The 20,547-nt window shown below is 39.6% G+C and overlaps 2 protein-coding genes across 3 annotated transcripts; one reads left to right on the top strand and one right to left on the bottom strand.

The window, feature by feature from the left end:
- Window positions 1–3,434: 3,434 nt before the first annotated feature.
- On the top strand, window positions 3,435–13,505 carry LOC124215623 (aquaporin AQPAn.G). Of its 2 annotated transcripts, none has more exons than XM_046619225.2 (5): window positions 3,435–3,659; window positions 10,088–10,348; window positions 10,792–11,082; window positions 11,225–11,431; window positions 11,923–13,505. In XM_046619225.2, the coding sequence occupies exons 2-5, from the start codon at window positions 10,088–10,090 to the stop codon at window positions 11,959–11,961; spliced, it is 798 nt and encodes a 265-aa protein (XP_046475181.1). In that variant the 5' UTR covers window positions 3,435–3,659; the 3' UTR covers window positions 11,962–13,505. The 2 variants fall into 2 exon arrangements, with proteins under 2 accessions (XP_046475181.1, XP_046475180.1); XM_046619224.2 differs by having other exon boundaries at window positions 3,436–3,659; window positions 12,058–13,505.
- Window positions 13,506–13,863: 358 nt separating this feature from the next.
- On the bottom strand, window positions 13,864–19,734 carry LOC124215621 (uncharacterized). The gene is made up of 2 exons (XM_046619222.2): window positions 19,418–19,734; window positions 13,864–18,418 (listed from the first exon to the last, which is right to left on the bottom strand). Exons 1-2 carry the CDS (start codon window positions 19,568–19,570, stop codon window positions 15,110–15,112), a joined length of 3,462 nt encoding a protein of 1,153 aa, XP_046475178.1. The 5' UTR covers window positions 19,571–19,734; the 3' UTR covers window positions 13,864–15,109.
- Between the last annotated feature and the right edge of the window lie 813 nt (window positions 19,735–20,547).

Here is a 20,547-nt window from a genome sequence, read left to right on the forward strand (position 1 = left end):
ACAAGTGGCACAGCGGAGTGGCACAATGTGTATTAGATATTCAGAATTAAATAGCGTAGAATGAATTTAATCGGCGGGATGGGAGAAATCCGATACGCATCGTTAATTACGCTGGTAGGGAAATTTGAACAACGGTTGGAAAAATCTACAGTCCTCAAGTTGCACGCAGCTACATACTACTGTTCGTTATAAGATCAATTTCAGTTGAGTCACATCATCTGCAGCGTCGCCTTACGTAAGTCGCTGTCTGCGCGCGTGTATTTAATTTTTTTTTTTTTTTTCATTCTTCTCTCTATTTCTCGCAAATAATATTGATGACGTGGACATGGACGGATAAAACGCGAAGCCGGTAATTCAAGGACTTTATTGCTTGTCGTAGCGCATCTCGTTACGTTAAAACTGTACAGTCGATATGCGGTGCGAAAGTCTAGGCTGCAATTTTTCCAGCCTTCTCGACGACGATCAGCCACAGCGAAGACGTACGTCGAATTTTTGATGTTACATTGAAATAGAATTACAAACTGCAAGGACACTCGGTGGTCGCACCGCTTCTCGCTTTATGCATTGTAACATATGTGTATACAAACGTAGATAATGCAGAGATAATTACAAGATGAAAAACTAGAATATTGTCGTGAACATTCGTCAAACGCGTCCCTGAATCTCGCCAAACTGCACCGGATGCCTTCGATACTTGCAGGTTGCAAATAGATACCAGGACTCAACGACGTGTCTCACGTTCTATTTCGCGTGATGTTCGAGAATTTTGCATCGCCTCGCCCAGAGGATTTTTCAATCTTTACTTTGCGGTAGAAGCATGTTTATTGTCGGTATTAAGTGCTTTTCTCCCGAGCTGAAACTGGGTGCACTGTATACGAGTGTCGTGAAAACTTGGCAGCTTATAGACAACTTGCACAATGCGTATAGGAATGGCAGATAAAAATCTAACCTCTTTCTAAATAAATTATAATTTTAGGAAAATTCGGGAGGGCGATCTCTTTGCCAAGAATTTCATCGCTTTAAAACGAACCTCCTTCTCTCGCCGCGCGAAATTCATCTATGTATCGAATGAGGGTTTAACCAAACTCCCAACGTATCGTCGCATATATTTTCAATAAAATTTCATTAAACGTTGTGATAATCGCTCGACTCAACTTGCCATGCAGAGATAAGTACTACACACGTGTAATGTTGCCGCCGCGTAACGTCTCTCTTTCTTCCGTTCCACATAATTTGAACACGCTGCAAAAGGATAATCTGAGAACATCGTAATCAGTGGTGGTTTAATTGAATGGCCAAGTGGGGATTTTAGCGGTGGCGCGGTTTCGTTCCATGGATCGCTTTTACACGCTTCCTCGAATTCCGCAACTGGCGGCCTTCGATGTACAACGATCGACGCATACGTAGAAATAATTCTCCCCGTTGTAGAGCAATAGTTTTCTCATTTTCTCTCTCCAATCATCCCTGGTTCTCTACGAAAAGAGCAGCGTCACTCGTTCAACTTAATTTCTCCCCATGTCCTAGACGTTTGATTTTGTTCTTTCGTCCCTGTAGCTAATGGGTCGTTGCTTCCGGGCCTAGAAATCGAACCGAAATCACGCGTTCAACGCGCGAGAATCCAGTACGAATATAATAATTACCGTGACATTTTATTTGTCACAAGCTCGAGTTGAGTCGGTGATTTTTTTCATATTTTGAAAGAAGAAGAAAAAAAATAAATAAACGATCTCAATCGTTGGGTCGATTTTTTTCACTGCACAGAGCAATTCTCATCGATTTTCTGTTATTTTTGAACGAAGAAATAATTTACCAAAACAAAAATACTAGCCGCAGCGCAGTTATTTGTACCGTGATACGTGAGATATTGTTTGTTGGAAATTTTCGTAAGTTTATGACTTAAAAGCCAAATATATACCTTGGACTCGGGAATATTTCTTATTGAACAAATTCTTGTTACTTGGCTTACATCACGCAGAATCACTTTCCGAGTAGCGTAAGAAATGTCCGAATCATTCGCACCGAAACTGCTCACAAGAGATTGACCCAAATTATATTCATATACGATAACCGTTACTTCAAAGTTTACCAATTAATTAAGAGAGCCTTAATCAACTGAACATTCATTCGTATAATCTTTAATTTTTTTGCGTTGTAATGAAAAAAATTTCTTCTTCCAAATCCCCCCCAAAAAAAAAAAAATCAAAAAAATATCCACATATTTAGCACTTGACCGAATTTGACTTTTCTTGGTAATAATTAGTGAATTCACTCTGCTAAAAACAGCTGCCCACATTTCGTCCGTCACTGCAGAGTTGAGTATTCGAATTTTTGGTACGGGTCCAAACGTCGTAGGCTAGATCCTAGAGTTAATTTGACATTTCAGTGGAGAATGCGAGGACTAGCGTGAGAAGTCGGGAACTTCGGTGATGCAACCTGTTGCTTTTCGGCATTCGGGTTCACGTTCCGTGGAACTAGCATACATTCAAGTGCATGAAGCGATGACATTTTCGTATGAATTAGAAAGATTCGACGGTAAAAAACCGGTATGTTGTTTATTCTAGCTTACACACGAGTCGTTTCTATCATAGCCTTACGCTCCTGGCAAATCTCAAATATTATCTCACAAATTTATATGCAGAGATATTCAATATAAATATCGAGGCATCTGGGTGATACTTGTTTGATGATAAAGTTGAATTTCTCAATATTTTAAGGGTAAGAAATGAATACGTGCAAATAGATGAAACTAAGAAACATTTGAGACACGTAGAGTTTCTTTCAAGAAAAGGAAAAAATTATTTTTTGGGTAGTATCCAAAGTTGGGAAATAATTGAAAAGTTTGAATACACGGACAGAGTCGAATGGTAAAAATTCCATCTATCAAGGGGGAGACAGCTTTATTCAACTGAAATTTCTTGGCAGTTTGATCGTGGGTTTCGACAGGTATAGACTCGAAAGCTGCGGAGGCTCAACGTTAAGCGAAAAATTATAATAATCGCGATCACAACTCCGTTTTAGAAAAGTGACGTAGCCCTTCCCGAGGTATAATAGAAAAGATGACGATATCGTATTACAATTATATTACACCATTGCAAAACTCAATTCGTTAGGGTATAATAATAATCAAGTATTCTATCCAAACGAAACACGCAGCAATGAGATTGGGCAAAAGTGAGTTGCTCAAAATGAAAAATCCGATAAATCGTCGATAATTTTCTCACTCATTTTCCTTTCGACGTTTTCCCTTTACCAAAACCGAATCGCTAACAAAGCTCGCTAATCGTAAGCACCTGACGGCCTCTTCTAGGCGACGAGGGAGGAGGTGGCAGTTCCAACAAGTGATATCCCTACCCTACGACGTCTTCGGGAGGCAGCGCCGGGTAAAGCCGGCGAGGAAGCGGTGGCTGCGGCACTATATAGGTATGTATATGACGTTATGCCGGGGTACACAGTACGCAGTTGAGACTCGAGATCCCCGGAGTTGTGCGACCGCTCCGCGAACCGCAAACCGGTGAGAAAAAGTTACCAAGAAAGAACTTCGAACTTCGCGCGGGGAAGACAATTCGAGCAGAACAGACTGCATCAGTGATTTAACGTTTTTCAAATTTTATTTGCAACTACGATTCGCCCTTAACGCAGATCACACATTTTTCGTCAGGGTAAGTTTTTCGATCATTTACTCTACTGCGCTGTATTATTTTAGAGCTGTAGTAGCAACGACGAAAATTCAGATGTGATATTCAAATTTTGAATACCATTCAAGTGGCCGTAATAAATTGAATGAAGAGGATGTTAATATAATTGAACGCGGTTACCTTAATCGAGAGTTCGTTTGCATTGTGACAAAGATATTTTAACCACCCACGTTCTAAACTTATGCAAAACAAAATATATTCATTTTATTCTCTTCTATTCGATACGTTTTTTATTCGGAATATCTACTTGTTACCCTAGAATGTGATTTTCCCTGCCTCAACTACTCTGACTGTTTATATAAATGCAGAAATATGGTGCAACTTTTTGACCTTCACGGTGATTTTTCCACGTTTTATAAGATTGCTGTAAAAAATTAATAATAACTTCGTTCCGTGCCAAGGTTTGGTCCTTAGACTCGATTATCGTTACGCCTTTGCCTCCAGGTGTATCTATGCAAATGCTATTTCAAAATGATCAGTCATGAGCCAGCGAATGTTTCAAGTTTCTTAAAACCGAATTCAGATTGTGATCGGCAGAAATGCGTCGTATTCATTTGGAAAATAATATAATGAGAAAAAATCTTACTCGTATAATCTTGCTGTAATCTGTTCCTAATCACACATTTTACTTATATACAATTACATTTCCACTTCGAGGGTATCGGTGTATCTCGAAAAACCCATAAAGTAAAAATTTTCATACAATTTTGTACTTAAACTTAATGTTCGTGAGCCAATTACAGCACCGGGGATTATTTTATGTTGCCATGAAACCGTCGTAGCTACGCCCTGCGTACAATTACTTATTTACAGGAATATCGCTATCGCGGTTTCGCTACCGGTCTCCAGGAAGGTCACGCAGCGTATGGCACTCGTATATAATTATTGTTCTATCTCAACCGCGGTGAATAATAATTTGCTTAAAATAAAAAAAAAAAAACCGACTCATTAGGTAAGAGGCGTGTCAGTTATTTAATACGTTCGCGAATCAAACATTTTATAAATTTATATGTTCCTGTTTGGTGAAAAAAAAAAACTTTGAACGTTATATTAAACTGACAAATATATAACGCTGACATGTGTCAAGCGTGTTCTTATCTCGGGTGAAAAAAAAGAAGAAGAAAATGGGGCTGTATATATATCTGCTCTCGTACTCTTTCCTCCTCTTTCGTACAACGCAGTGTTTCCTTTTATCGATACAGCTTTGTCGATCCCCCTGATTTCATAATAGCCCAATTAAGTTGTCGATACTGGTATAGTTTAAGATAGACTTTGTACAGTGGCAGAAAACGTTTGAAATCCAGGGATTATCCGATAGTTTATTATCCATTAAGTGACGCCGTATAAATAATTTACCGAACCGCTGACGAATAATTAGATGAATAGAAAAATTATTCACATTCCATGTTCGTTGTATCCAGACATATACAATATACATTTCTCTATAACAACCTTTCGCTGTTGGTGGCTTTGGTAATCCGCTTGGACCGAGGTCTTTGACTCGAAAAACACTCAACAGTTCGACCAACATCGCCAAGTATACGTATATTATATATAGGCTACAAACAGCATTGCACCGCAGCGTGTGTCAGAGAGTTAAGAATCTTTATCTAACATTCTATGTTTGTCAGGTAATCGAGCACAATAAAGGCGGTGCTTTTGTTTTTCAACCAAGGGTGAAAACCCGCGGGCTGTTTTATTATCGTCCGTTGAAATATCGTCCATCTAATTACAGAAAACAGTCCATCTTTATTTACGAAAATCCCGATGATCTACGGCCAAACATTTGGCTATTTTTGTTGTTGTTGTTTTTTTTTTTCACCTTATTTTCGTTTTTTAATTGCACTCCACGAACCGTTTGACACAAGAACAATAATTAACGTAACGTTATTCTCATCGTTCACGTTCGCTCTTCTCCGAATGGTAGAAACTTATTTTTATTCTTTTCTCTTTCATCTAAATATAATATAGGAACTAGTAAGTTTCGGGCACGCGCGGTCGCGCCGCGTCGTTTAAAAACTCGTAAAATAATAACAGTCGTGGGCCGAACGAAAGGTCGGTTCTAGCATTATTTCTACCGTATCTGAATACATGGGACGAGGATTGGCGGACGTGTAATATACGAAACCGAATCTAATCCCATTAGCGTTGTTAAACAAGCCACAGAAACATTTGTTCGTCGTTAGCGAACCCGGTGTTTGTCCATTTTATATACACGGTGTTTAATGATGCTTTTCACAGGCTGTATTGTCCTTGCCAATTCGTATTACACGTACCTATATATAGACCTGCTGCTAGAATAATATCTTGCCGAAGAAATTATTCAACTGATTTTCACCTCCGTTACGTGAAAAATCCGACAAGTGAAGTAGGTACACTTTATCGCACATGTGACAACTGACGTCAGGGTAATAGAACGACGCTCGATTTATCGATTTTGGATAAACTGATCGTGAGATACAGTCGCACTTTGAAATCCCAAAGTAGGGCAAGGATTGTGATTTTAGTATATAAACATCCGACAAACGGTTCGATCACAGAAATCGGGTTCGGTTTCTAATTCGAAAATACGATTAAAAAAAAAAATCGTAATTCTACACCAAAGTAACAGCTTTTTTCCAACAGCCGATATCCAATCTGAGGCGAATAGATTCAGCCACACGAAACACGATCCTCGTTACGGTGAGCTTTAAAAATAGCGATTAAAACTAATAGCTAAAAAAAAAAAACACAAATCCTGCCATGTCTGCGGATTATTTTGTTTGTACGTTTGTTACCGATAAACTCAAGCACCAGTGTTCCGATTTCCACGAAACTTACACGAATGTCCACCTTTCAAGTTCGGAAGTAACATAGGCAAGTGCAAATTACACCGCATCAGTTTTTTCCGATAGAAAAATGATGTACGATATAAAAAGTGATCGTTCGCCGTCGTGATGATCGTGAAAGACTTATTGGGACGTACGGTTAGCAGGAATGGTCTAACTCCGCAATGCGGTACATACTCACCTTGATCGAGAGATAGAGAAAGAGAGATGGAGAGGGAGAGAGAAAGAGAGAGAGAGAGAGAGAGATAGAGAAACGGGTATATGCACCTAGGCACAGTGTGCTTTATATCCATTCAACGCCGCAGGGCAGAGGTGGGCAGCCGAAAAGGATCTGAGGTGAATAACTGCCCGGATAGGATTGAAGATAATGGTATATGGGGGCCTCGATTCACGCGAGATAAAAAACGAGACGAGAAGAAAAAGGAAAAGAAAACAAAAGAAAAAAAAAAAAAAAAATTAAGAAAGAATTCGTTGTTGAATCTCTCTCCTACGTGATTACTCTGCAGGGTCAACTTAACGGCACTGGTTTAAATTGGTGCAATCACGCTCCGAAATTCCATGCCCTCTGTGTACCCTGCGACGTGGCCGTCTCGTACGTTCTGCATTGTGTTTTATACATATTAAATCGTGCATGTGTAGAACGTTATACTGATTGGCCAATGTAGCAGAAACTGGGCTACGTTCCGAAGATCGTTGCAAATTTTTTTATCAAGGTCTTTTGTTTTATAGAGTGTGATATGTAAATTACGAGTACATACCGCAATCGTTCACATGATTTCAAATTTCATCAGAGACACGTCGACTCGAATTTTTCTGCCACATCCACGTTCAGATCGCTGAGGTAACTTTCCGATGCAATCGCCGGGTCTTGACTTCCGGAACAAAGAAGATACGGCGGTTATTTTTTTAGAAAAAGCAACAGGTCACTCGTTGAAAAGATTTGTACAAACAACCGAGCAATGATCATGTTTTCGAATTCTCACATGTTTTTTTGGTAAACAATTTGAGTCGACTCATTGGTGTCCGCTATTTTTCTACCGGTCAATGTTTTACAAAAATACATATTACGTTAGAACAACAAAATTTCTGGCAACTCATTCCGACCTCACAGATTGTCACTCGAACTTGGTGTATAATTTCATGATTTCGTAGAAAAATATTTGGAAATTCTGCGGAATCATTCCGTCATTTAGTTAAGACGGTTAATGCACAAAATGTAATTTGTTTCGCGCAACTGCAGGCACATTTACCGCGTACCTTAAATAGTGAACGACGAAAAGGATGAGCATGGAATTATATTTAAGCTGAGCCGAGAGTAATATCGAGGATGACATCATTCATATTCATCTGGCATACGTTTTAAGACTCGCACAAAAGTTATCTCAATCTTTTCTACCGCGCATTGAACTATTTTTGTCTTCAATTATTCAATTACTGTTGATGCTCGGAACTTGCCACGTCGATTCTATCGTAAACTATAGATACGACCTTCGATTGGGGATAATCGGTGACGAAGAATGGCTTACAGTGCAACATTTCGTGCGATTATTTATTGCTCATTATCCACTTCGCACGCGGTAACTGTGATGATAAAAACAACATTTATTGAAGTTTTAGCGCATACCCGTAATCACTGGTAAATACGTACTCGGGTGAAAATCCAGCTGCGCAGCCGGCTGAGTCATCGAAGATTATGAAAAAGCGGCAATATACATTATCGATATTTAATAATAATCAAGTCGAGAATAACCCAAACGTTTCACGAGCGCGATTTTTATTGAGGATATCCTAATCTTTGGATTAGAAATAAACCGACCACGTTAATTGCGATTCGTGGGCGTAGTAGTAACAAGGCTTGAGAACGCGTCCGCCAATGAGTTACGCATTCGCCTACAATTGTTTACATGAATTAGTTGAGTCCCATTGCCCGCATCGCTGGGAGGAACATCGCTGGTTATGGAACAAACGAATGTGGGTGACGGAATGATTTCAGAGTGATTCAATGATCTGACGCGTCTGCAGCTAAACAGGTCGAGAACACAGCCTTCGGGATATGATTATCTGCATGTGTAATACGACACAATGTATACAATTTATGCAAACTTTTTTTTATTCGCGTAACTTGTTAAGCGGAACGCATTCGTCGCGTAACTTCTACACAAGGATCGTCCAAGTAACCGCAGCCCCAATTTATACCGAGGGCGACGCTTCGTTTTCAATTATAGTTTGAACAGAGAAATTAGTTTACTATATATTATGGTCGATTAAAATAATTCAATCGCGACGGGTTTTTCAGAGTAAAAAAAGACACTCTTTTTACACAATTCTGGTTGTAAAACTATACGACTTCACTATCGCATTTTATCATCATTCTAATTGCTAAGCAATGCGTAGGGTAGGTACGATTGTACTAACAATCATTGCCGATCCTAGCTTCAATCTCGATTCATATCACACGCGTCTTTTTTGTCAAATACAAATTGGGACATGGAAATATGCAAGGAAATTGTGTACGTGATGTACATTCTAGTAGTAGACCTGTAAGAAAGTTCGATGCTTCAAGCTCCGCGAGGTGATGCTAAAATACGCGACTATCTGATTTTAAAATTATGAACGTAGGGTATGGTATAAATATAATTACTGTTAATTGTTTGAAAATTTAATCGTAAAAAATGACCAATTCCTGATTCATGATAAAAGAACATTATTCGTCGCACGAATGAACAATTCATTGGATTCGGCGAATCGATGTAACGAAAATATGTTCCGTCGCCAACAAAATTGTAACCGGTTTGAATTTTGTGATTGAAAGAATGTTATTTGCGGAGCGCATTTCAAGCGTCACTTTTCTGCACATCTATTGTCAATATTTCTGACTAAACCCGACCAGCTGTTATTATAAATACCAATGATTTCATTCTCAATATTGGCTAACCGCGGTGTTTATGAGTTCTAATTATACCGTTAGCTTTATCCTTATCAATATTGTGTCCGTAAATAAGGACTCGGTCCTGAAAAATACCGTGCAAATAACCAATTCACATTCCCCCACGTGTATCGTTGCAGCAAACACAAAATTTTTCACACCTCAAGTATAGTAAAAGCCACGTCTATTCGGTGTAAAAAATAATCACGCACTAGGTTGCGTGCCTTAGAATCGCCACTTGAAAAGGGTGAGTATTTTTTCGAACCAAGTTGCTCCCTCCACTTGCCAACTAAATTGTAATACGACAAAGTGGCATGATTGTACGACGAATATATGTTGCGCTTATATATTACCGGGGACCGTGTGAGATTACAGGGGCTCGACTCGTCAATGTCACTATCAAACATCACACGTTATAAATAATGCTAACCGCAGAAGCTCCAAGAATAACGGAGCTGTAAGTCACGCTCTTGAGCATACCCTCGAAAAACGAATACGTATTTCAACCCTTCACACATAACTACTTGAAAGATGTTTGGAGTGTTTGCTCTCCAACTTGGCAATAACGCGGTTAGGAATCGGACGTATCCAGTTTCCAAGAACGACTCTCTTTATCTAATAATGAATTCTGTTCTCAGATGGGAGGAATAAAAGCCATTTTGGGAGTGAAGGAACTTTCGGATCGTAAGGCTGGGCTTTACAGAGCTTTGTTCGCCGAGTTCTTGGGCACGCTGCTGTTGAACTTTTTCGGCTGTGGTGCCGTGGCCAACAAAAACAACGTCGTCGCGATCAGTCTTGCCTTCGGCCTGACAGTCGCCGTCGTGATCCAGGCTATCGGGCACATTTCCGGAGGGCACGTAAATCCAGCGGTCACCGTCGGTCTCGCCGTCGTAGGCAAGGTACGTTAAACTCTACGCGAGAGATCTTTTGATCGCGTACCGTGACCTCGAGATTAGAATTACGAGCTCTCCGCGAATGGTCAAAGGGAACCGGTCCACGCGTTCTTTATAGTCTTCGGATTTTGCAAGAGAGATGTATAAAAATAAATAAATAAAAAGAACTAGGCCTTTCCCATATCGGTATAACCGTACACGTCTATATACGAGCATGTGTGTCAACCCAGGGGTTCTCTTCTGTACGTTCTTTGAATGATAAAAAATTAAACTTTGCAATTGGAAATCGTATTACCTTATACCTACGTTGTACATATGCTCTGATTTCAATCACCGTAATAAGATTTGTTTGGTAAAGTACAGCCGGTTATTCGAGGCACCTTACCATCCTCTGCAAGTACCTTGTATCGAGTTTAAATCTAATGAATTTTTTTTTCCTACTCACCAAGGTTCCCGTAATCCGGGCGGTCCTCTACGTGATAGCGCAGATCACCGGTGCAATAGCTGGATCGGCGATCGTCAGGGCGTTGTCAACGGAAAGCGCGGAAATGCAGGAGTTCTTGGGAACGGTGGGACATGGGCTCCCCGTGAGGGTCGAACAAGCTCTCGGGGTAGAGTTCTTCCTTGGTTTGGTCCTGGTCCTGGTGGTCTGCGGTGCTTGCGACGGAGCCAAGCCCGACAGCAAGGGTATCGCGCCGATCATCATCGGCTTCGCCGTTACCGTCGGTCACTTCGTTGGGGTGAGTAGTAAGCTAGACTGCCGGATTTCCGAACGCCTACATACTTCCAAGCGACTGATATCCGGCCCTTCGATTTCGCGGATCGACTACCGGACAGTTAAGAAACAACCGCTGATCCTTCGCGTTCCGTCGTTGATTTCAGATTCCAAGAACCGGGTCTGGGATGAACCCGGCTAGAGCTCTTGGCAGTGCGGTAATCATGGGAAAGTTGGACAACCAATGGCTGTACTGGGTGGGACCACTTCTTGGAGGAATCGCTGGAGCTTTGATCTACGAACACGCGTTGGGACCGGCCGAACAACCGGAACCACGAAGACAGTACGAATTCGCCGTCACCGAGGAGAAAGAGGTATTCGAAACGAAAATGTAGATCCACGATTACCGCGTGGCGAACGAGTCGCTTTTTCGGAACTGAGATCTCGACACCGAAATTTTTTAAACCCGGATACAAATTTACGTATACGTGATTTTTTTTTTATGGAGTATATGACGAAGATTTTACAAAACGCTACCGCTTTTAAAACGCAGAAAACAGAAGCGCGTCAACTTTTATTCTTTGCACAGTTTTCGAAATTATGCTGTAAATATTGCTGTGAAGTCATGCAGATTTGTAGTCGTAAATTTCATCGCAGTAACGTTCAGAATACTTTTCAATCTATGATTGTTTGTACGCGCTATACGAAATTACTTTGCGAAAAATCGGAGATTCTAAATTCTTTTTGGCTGTCCGTTTTACCGGATTAGTTTTATAGTTTATAGAGTAAAGCATGAAAATGGTAGAATAGTAAGGAAAAATAGAACAAGTGCCGTGTGTAACGGCCGCTTGTGTTTTTTCTACAGCGATTCGAGTACATAGACAGCGGGAGGGACGAACTTTGAATGATGCTGAAAAATGAAAACTAAAAAGAAAAAAGAATTTCAATGCATACAGTAAGAATAAAGAAACGATTTGTGAATACGCAACTTATTTTGCAGCTGCAGCGACTCAACAAGAAGGGTGCGACTCCTGCTTGATCCGGGGCTTAAAACCGGTCTTTGTAACGCCGAAATTAACCAGCATGTTGCGCAATACAAACCGCCAATTCCACATAACCAACATACCCTGCACACAATTACGCAATACGTTGAACCGTCGCTTCTCATCTTCTGTTCGTCCATTTTCTCATTCGTGGCTCTTCGGCTTCCAAGTCATGTTACCTACGTAATACTAGTGTAAATTTAAACACGTCGAAAATTTCATTATGATAAAAATCCAAAGATTACTCCACTTGCAGTTTTTAATTTAGTAATAATCATTCATCGTTAGAATATTCTTTTAAAACTGATAACCAAAAACCTCTGAATCCTCGGTGAAGTTAATTTTCTGAAATTTACTAAAAAGCTATTGAACGTTTCGGGGTTTCTTTTGTTTTCGCATTTGTTTTGGAAAGAAAAAGAATACTGAAGAGTGAGAATTATTAATAAACACTATTATTGACAAAGATCGCGGTAGACGACAAAATGTGTTGAATTGAAAGTTTTTTCAGAAAATTTCCTCTATAATTTTAAGTCATTGATAGAAGATTCACGAATACGAGATAACTCATGATACGACCGAATTGTTTTTTTATCACTCAGACTGTCATCCGTTGCAGGATGAACGTCCAGTTTATCGTTGTAGTATTAAATCCTTCCGCCTGTACAGCTGTTACTTTTGACTTGATTAAACGTTACAGGGATACGATTTCGCGACTGTCGATCTTTTTAGAATCTTAGGTGTACCTTTCACCGCAAACTTAAGGTTTGAAGTCCTGGTGCCAATAAAATTTTGAAATATTTACAGATATACAAACTCGAAGATTTTTTATCCTTACTTTTATACTACGAGGTCGATTGCAAATTTTCCAATGAAAATATTTTGCTTGATCCAATTCCGTTATTCTCACGTGTCGAAATGAGATTATTTTATCATTTCACGTTACAGCCGGAAACATTGTTAGGTTAAAAAAAAAAGAAAAAACAGCGAAAGAAATTGTAACTTAGGTGAAGTTCATTATTTGAGAATAAATACTCGGTTGTTGACTGAATAGGATAATCTTAGCGCAATCATTGCGCAAACAGTCCAGTCAGATAAGTCAAAAGATATCAGAGCGCGGAAACTGCCTAGCTTATTTGAACTCGGAAAAGTGGAGTAGAGGACTACGTTATCATCCGGTACGAAACTCAACCCGTACCATCGCATACTCTCATATCATTTGTGCATTTAATTTATGATTTAACGATCACGAGTATTCTTCTATTCATACGTCATTCTAACAATAACGTAATATTAATCTAAATCATAGAACATTGATGTTACGTAATTTAATCATGTAAATTTTACTCGTATAAGCCTGTATCTATGTCATTACTGTGTTCTGTAATAAAACATATTTTATACATAATACGAACAGTTTAAAAAAAAAAAAAAAAAAACGCACCTACCTCTTCCACTTCCTTGCGCTGTCAACTTAGTTTTAGGAAAGCACAGCGCACGTCTATACTCATTTTCGGCAAATATGAAAGTTTCTTGATGACAGGTTGGAGTTACATTGCAGTTCTTGGGTTTTCATCGAATATTGCACTGATATGCCAATTATTCTTGACTGGTAGAATTTTCAAATTATTCAACTTCAACTGATATAATGTGCATCTGAAACGGAATTGTAGCTTTTGTACAAATTCTAATCGATATGTGGAGACATGCGGTGAGGAAGACGTTCTAAGACAGAAAGACGTAAATAACGAGTGACGGTAGATCGATTAATTTCGCATGTACACAGTTCCTTGTATTTATGACAGTACAGCAAAGCAACTGCATTCGCAGAAATACATGCGTTCTTAAATCTAAATGGCTTTATAGATTTACAATAATACGAAAGTAAGATAGAGATAACTCGTGATCCTCGTCCAAGTATGATATTTTAATATGGACATAAAGTGGGTAAAAGAGACGATCGTTGTCAATCGTGTGTCAGTGTCAAGTCAAAACGCTGTACTACTTTTTTGAATTTGTAATTCAAGTACGGTGTGGCTCATGGAATTACATTCGTAAATCCCAATACAATGAAATTTGAGTCTTACATGTTTTATTATTGTAATACATTGAGATTAAATACTCTGTTTTAAAATGAACCTTGATTGGCTGTTAGATGAGAAATTCTAAAATTAGTACAGCTCATTATTATATCTAGAATGAGAAAGAACACACCCAAGTGTTCGTCACTTCATGAGGCCGAATACTAAATTCGTTATTGTAATGTAACGTTATTGTAACTATTCACGTTTCGGAAAACCAGTTATTTCGTCATTTTACAGGGAAAAAGCTACAATTCAAATCTTCTAACTTAGCTACTACAGTCACTACAAAATTGAAAAATAGTAATTTTATCCATCAATATTTCGCTACGCCAACGTTAATAAGTTCAGCCTCATATCATTTCTGTAAATAATCTTAAAGAGGTGGCAATTGTTTTCCCCACTTTATATGCATATTACCTACCACGCTTGAAATAATTCGAACATTGATAAATGATGGTATCGTCGGCGTGCAATTGACAAAAATGTGCTGAAATTCAGGTATAAACGTCATTACGGTTTCTTTTATCCTTCTGTAACTTACAGACAATCAATTACCTGGTATTTAAATATTAAAAATCTGACAACACGAAGCATATTTGTCTTGTTACTGTGATAATGTATTATATTATTTAAAATATCATGTATTTGTCTCAAAAAATTTTGTCTAGGCAATGTCTGTTACAACATTGTACTGAAATTAACCAAGACTTGATGTTTGTTCTTCAGCCCTCCCAATGCTTTATATATATATATATATATATATATATATATATATATATATATATATATATATATATATATATATATATATATATATGTATGTATATATATATCTAAATAAATGTATATTTTGCAGAGGCTTCTGTCATCCTAGAATAATAATCTTAATTCAAACCTTAATCCAAAATCTTTAGACGTCAATATTTTCTTAACTATCGAGTTGTGATAACTTATCCTCAATGCTATCCTGTGTTTCATTTGAATCGTGCAAATTGATCGTTTCATCTGCTAACTCGATTACAGACTCCTCTAGCTCCGGAACTTCTGTTTTTGGATGATGCAATCCAGAATCTGAACCAACAAAGACCTCTGCTGGTTCGGTACCTTCCTGACCATCCAGAGACAGTGAAGAATCTGGCTGAGTCTCTTCGTTACCTACGGTACTTTCACTGATTTGGATTTCTACCATATCCCCAGTTTCGTCTTGAGTGTGCATTATTTCATCTTCACTCTTATCGCCAGCTTGTAGATCTTCTAACAATGACTCTCGAGTTTTATCTTCAACTGTTTTCGCCGCTTCTTGGGTATCGGTAGGATCCTCTTCCATCGACTTGTCGCCCTCCAATTTTAATTCTATATTTTCTTCGAGTGCGGATATTTGACTGAAATTACCCAAGACATTATCTTGCATTTTCATCACATTCTCTGAAGAGTCAAGAATGCTGCTTAATTCACGGCTCATCGAATTGTCGTCAACATGTTGCGATTCCTCTGTTTTCACCAGAATAATCTTTTTGTTACCGTAGACTTTGGAAGTGCTCGTTACGATTGGTTTCTTATAATCTCTCTTTGGCATTTCTAATGTTGAGACACTGTCTTGTGATAGTTTTTCTTTTTTTATAGTGACAATATCTTTTTCATCACTGTCATACTCCTTCTCTTCATCAAAAACGCTTTGCTTTCTTTTAACGAAGACTCGTTTTAGAGGCAGTTGCTGTTCCTCTTCAGATTCGTCTTGTCTTTCGGGCAGCATGTCTTCAACGGACTCTACTTCTTGATTTTTACGTGCTTGCAACTCTTCAATTTTCAATCTTTGCTGTTCCACACGTTTCTCGAGCTTCTCCAATTTCACTTTCGTACTTTCTGGATTCTCTTCATTTTCGTCTGTCGATGTTACTGGCATATCTGGTCCTTTTAGCACTGTTTTACCATCGGATGATTTTAGTTGGGTACTCGACGGCTTCACGTCACCTTGAGAAGTGCTTGTTGCCAATTGAGAAGTTTTCAATTCAAATTTCGAATCTGTCAATTTAGATTCCAAACTGCTGGTTTTCAACGTCACAGATTGTTGGAGGTCTTCTGCAACCTGTAGCAAAGTGTGTCCTTGAATGTCAAGTTTGTCCTTCGGTTTCTTCACAACCACTCGCTTAACAACATTTCTTGTCGGCAATTTTGCAAGCTCTGCTGGGTCAAGAATTGTTCCGTCCGGATTCATAATTACTTCGCGTGTAGTATCCCCTTGTCTGATAATTCTTCGCACGATGACTCTCTTTGTAACTTTAGTTGCGCTTCCTGGTGTGCTCGTCGGAGTTTCGCTTTCTTTGATACTTGATGCAAGAGCCTGAGCTCCTTCGGCGCCACCTTTTCTGACAACTATTCGCTTTATAACTTTAACGGTATTGACAGATTTTGGAGTAGCGGACAAGGCATCTGTTTTTGAGACTTCTTCCTTTGAAGTTGGACCAGCTACGTTACTCGTTGACAACTGATTGGACGCTGAAGCCGGTGTCCCATGCTGAGAGCGAGATTGACCGAGGTTAGCAGTCGTTGGTGAATCTTTGGACTGTTCCTGTGGAATGTTTTGATGTTTGAAGGGTATCTTGTGTTCTTTGAAAACAGATGCGACTATCTTTTGTACCTCAGCCTCGGTGTCATCCATTCGATGCTGGGTACGAAGCTTCGGAGTTGATTCACTGTCCGAGCTGACAGATCTCACTTCTGATTTAGTTGATACAATTTTAGCAGACTGTGAACCACTGGGAGTGGATCTACCCTTAACATCCTGGATTTCCCTTCTGTGAATGGGCATCAATGTCTTAATTGTCTTCTTCACTAAATTTCCATCCTTGTTCCTCACGTAAACAACTTGTTCTTTCCTATCTGACTTTTCCATCTCTTCGTCACTCTCTGGCGGCTCATGCTTTGGAATCTTTTTCGTGACAGATGCAGGTGGTTCGTAATCATCATCACCGTCAGTATCCTCCTCCTCTTCCTCTTCCTCCTCAGACTCGGAATCAATTTTCTCTTTACGAATTTCTGGCCTTAATCCATCAGGACCCATCTTTTCACCTGCCTCGATGTGCTGTTTGATATGGGTAACGTAATCGGCTCTATTTCTACACGATTCCTGGCATATTTCACATGTCAGCCCCATGCCACGTTTGGCGTGTGTCAGCTGATGCACTTCCAAGCTTTCTTTGCGTTTGAAGGCTTTGCCGCACTCCTCGCATGCGTGAGGTTTCTCAACGGAATGAGTTCTCATGTGTCTCGTCAGATGATGAGAGAGTAGGAAGGATCTCGGGCACAATTTGCACAGGAAAGGCCTATGTCCAGCATGAGTTGTCAGATGTTTAGCCAATTTGGTGCTGGACCTGAACGCCTCCTTGCAGTACTCGCAAATAAAGTTCTTGTCATCGCTATGCAGTAGTTCGTGACGCTCCAGACCTTGTTTGTAAGTGAATCTCTTGTTACAAATGTTACACTGGTAAGGCTTTACAGATTTGTGTACCGTTGCCTCGTGTTTTTCAAGATCGTCGGTGTTGAAAAATTCTCGGTCGCAATGCTGGCAGCCATATCTCAGCTCGTCTCTGTGGATCTTTTCGTGACGTTGCAGTAGACTGATTCTGGCAAACTGTTTATGACAGATCTGACATGTGAACGGTTTTACTTCCGAATGAGTGGTCGCATGCTTGGACAGATCGTATTTTGTAAAGAAGAGCTTGTCGCATTCGGTACACTTGTAGTTCCGGTCTCTGTGAGCTCTCTGAATATGAAGCTGAAGAGCTTGTCTCAGAGGGAATGTTCTGTCGCACTGATCGCAAGCGTGAACTCTTATCTCTCCCGGTTCTAGTTTCCTACCATCTTTCTCGTTCGGACTCTCATTTCCTCCATCGCTACCTCCATCCTGCTCATCGTACATGTCGTGATGGTCCATGTTATCAGATTGCTTGTCGGACTGCCAATCCCTTTCCCGTTCTCGTCTTTCCCTCTCACCTTCCTCCAATCTAGGTTTCTTCGACTGGTCATTCTGGGATCGTTGATCAGGTGTTTTGTTGTTACCAACGTCCGGCGGGTAACTTGGTAAAGCCGGAAATGGTCGAGGCAATACTCCTGACACGGGATAAGCTCTCAACGCTTCATCAGCCTTCTTACACTGGATTTTGAATTTGTAAGAACGATCAAGATTCCAGCGACAAACACTGCATATCATCTGAGGCATTCCATCCGCAGCGTACACCTTAAAATAATATACAAGTCTGTAGTGTGTATTAATATATCATTTCCACAATTCATGTTATCAGATACATTGAGTCTTATTTGCTTGAAGTTAATTCCATCAACAACATCGGTCTTTACTACAATTTGTACTGAAGTCACTTTTAAATCTAAGTCAAAATCATACAGGCATAGCTGTAATAAAATACAAAATATACCAACAGTAGAACACAAAAATTAATCCAAGCTGAAACCTTGATTGCCATTAATAATATACTTATCGTCAGCTCACTGCGATTGTTTTTTTTTCTCACCAGTTACTGTTTCAAAAACCCTAAAGGGAATAAGTAAAAATTTTTTGTTTGAAAAATCTGATGCAAGAATGAGGCATGAAACCACATAAAATGATTTAAATATGAAGTAATCGAACATGACTTAGAATGAATGTACGTATCAAATAATGGTACTTCAGGTTTACAGTAGAAACGGCTGTAGAAATTGTTTAAATTTCTTAAAATTTATTTGATTTTTTCTCGATTTAGGAAATCTCACAATATTTGAAAGCAGAAGGATAATTGTAACATTTAACGGTACTGACATGTACCAAAAGAATGTAAGACCCTAGAATATAGGTTCAAAGATTATGTAGACAAAGAAAATAATTTTCCGTCGAAGCATAATTCGATACAGTTGCTGATAAAGAGTATAACGGGTGAGCGTGCTCGAAAGAGATCCGTACTTGCAGTCGAGGGTGGATGTTCCCGCCAAAATACGACTATACGACTATAGCTCGCCGCGATCCGAAGTTAGCGGAGACAGAGTATACCTATAATACCGTTCAATGCCCCTGCTCACATAGCAATGTGAATTCCTACGTTACCCATGCAAGTCAACGCTATTGACTGAATGCTATTTTCCGATGAATTGTATGATGAGCAATATTTGAGTAAGGCCAAATCGCCAAGACGGATGTACGTACGTTGGGAACCGAGTAAATAATCTGAGTGGGAAAAATAGTTACCTCGATAGCGACGCACGACATGATTTGCAGGGTAAGCGGCACCTGGAACGGCTTGCTGTGGTCCTTTTCGTAGATGAAGCTAAGTGGCTCGGACTCTGTCAGGCAGAATCGACATACCCGCCTAGATCTAAGCGGTGCCGGTCTGTTCTCCATTTTCCACTCCCGAAACTGCGTGCCCGGTTGTAATTACACTATTTTCGAACGTTATTTACAGAAATTCATCAATAAAAACGACGCCGAGCGTCGGTAAGCGTCGCGTAGTCGTCACGAGCGAGATACGATATACCGCTATGGAGTATGGCGGAGACTCGGGCGCCTATTTCCCTTCGCGTGGCGTCCTGGGAGTCGCGACTGCGAGGACTTTACGCACTAGCGCCGCTCACCGCGTATCGATTCGTTCCCCTGCTCGGTCGGTAACTGCCGGGCGGGCGACTTGCTATCTACTAATCGCTGCGGCTCGCCGCAGTTCACCGGAACACCGCTAGAGCTTTTCAATCGATCAAACTAATAATCTACTACAGTACAAAAATAATAATAGAATAATTCGCCCTTGTATTAGAATAAAATCCAGGTTGGTGTGCGAACTTATAGTCAGAGACAGTTAAAAAATGATATAATAATAAAATAGAGCAAGTCCATGTCGGTTAACTTATTCTAAGCACGATGGAAATTTACTCGGAAGAATTTGCGCTTCGTTCAATTTAGACGCACAAAAGTTTTTGTTCACATATTGCGGTCGAAGTTGCAGATTATTTTTCCGTTAATCGTTACACACTTCGCTAATCGAATTTTATTTTGTCGTTAGGAATTCACAGATTTTTTATTTTAGTTACCCAGATAAGTAAATAAATATAATTACAACTTCAATTGATATATTAATCAATTAACACGACGATTTCTAAAATTTTCGAATCAATTTCATCACACATGAAATACGCTAGTAGGCACACGATAATTAACTACGTGTCACATTTTCTGATTCGAAAGTGTTCAGAATTTCAATTCCATTAACTCAAAGCTATTATAATATTATTAAAGTAATGTCGAAAAAACTCAACAACCGTAAAATAAAAGGACGTCGGCAATTATATACCTATCATTGATGATTCCTTAAAACTAACATTTTCACA

This window comes from Neodiprion pinetum, chromosome 3, assembly GCF_021155775.2.
Source record: "Neodiprion pinetum isolate iyNeoPine1 chromosome 3, iyNeoPine1.2, whole genome shotgun sequence".
Lineage (NCBI taxonomy): Eukaryota > Metazoa > Arthropoda > Insecta > Hymenoptera > Diprionidae > Neodiprion > Neodiprion pinetum.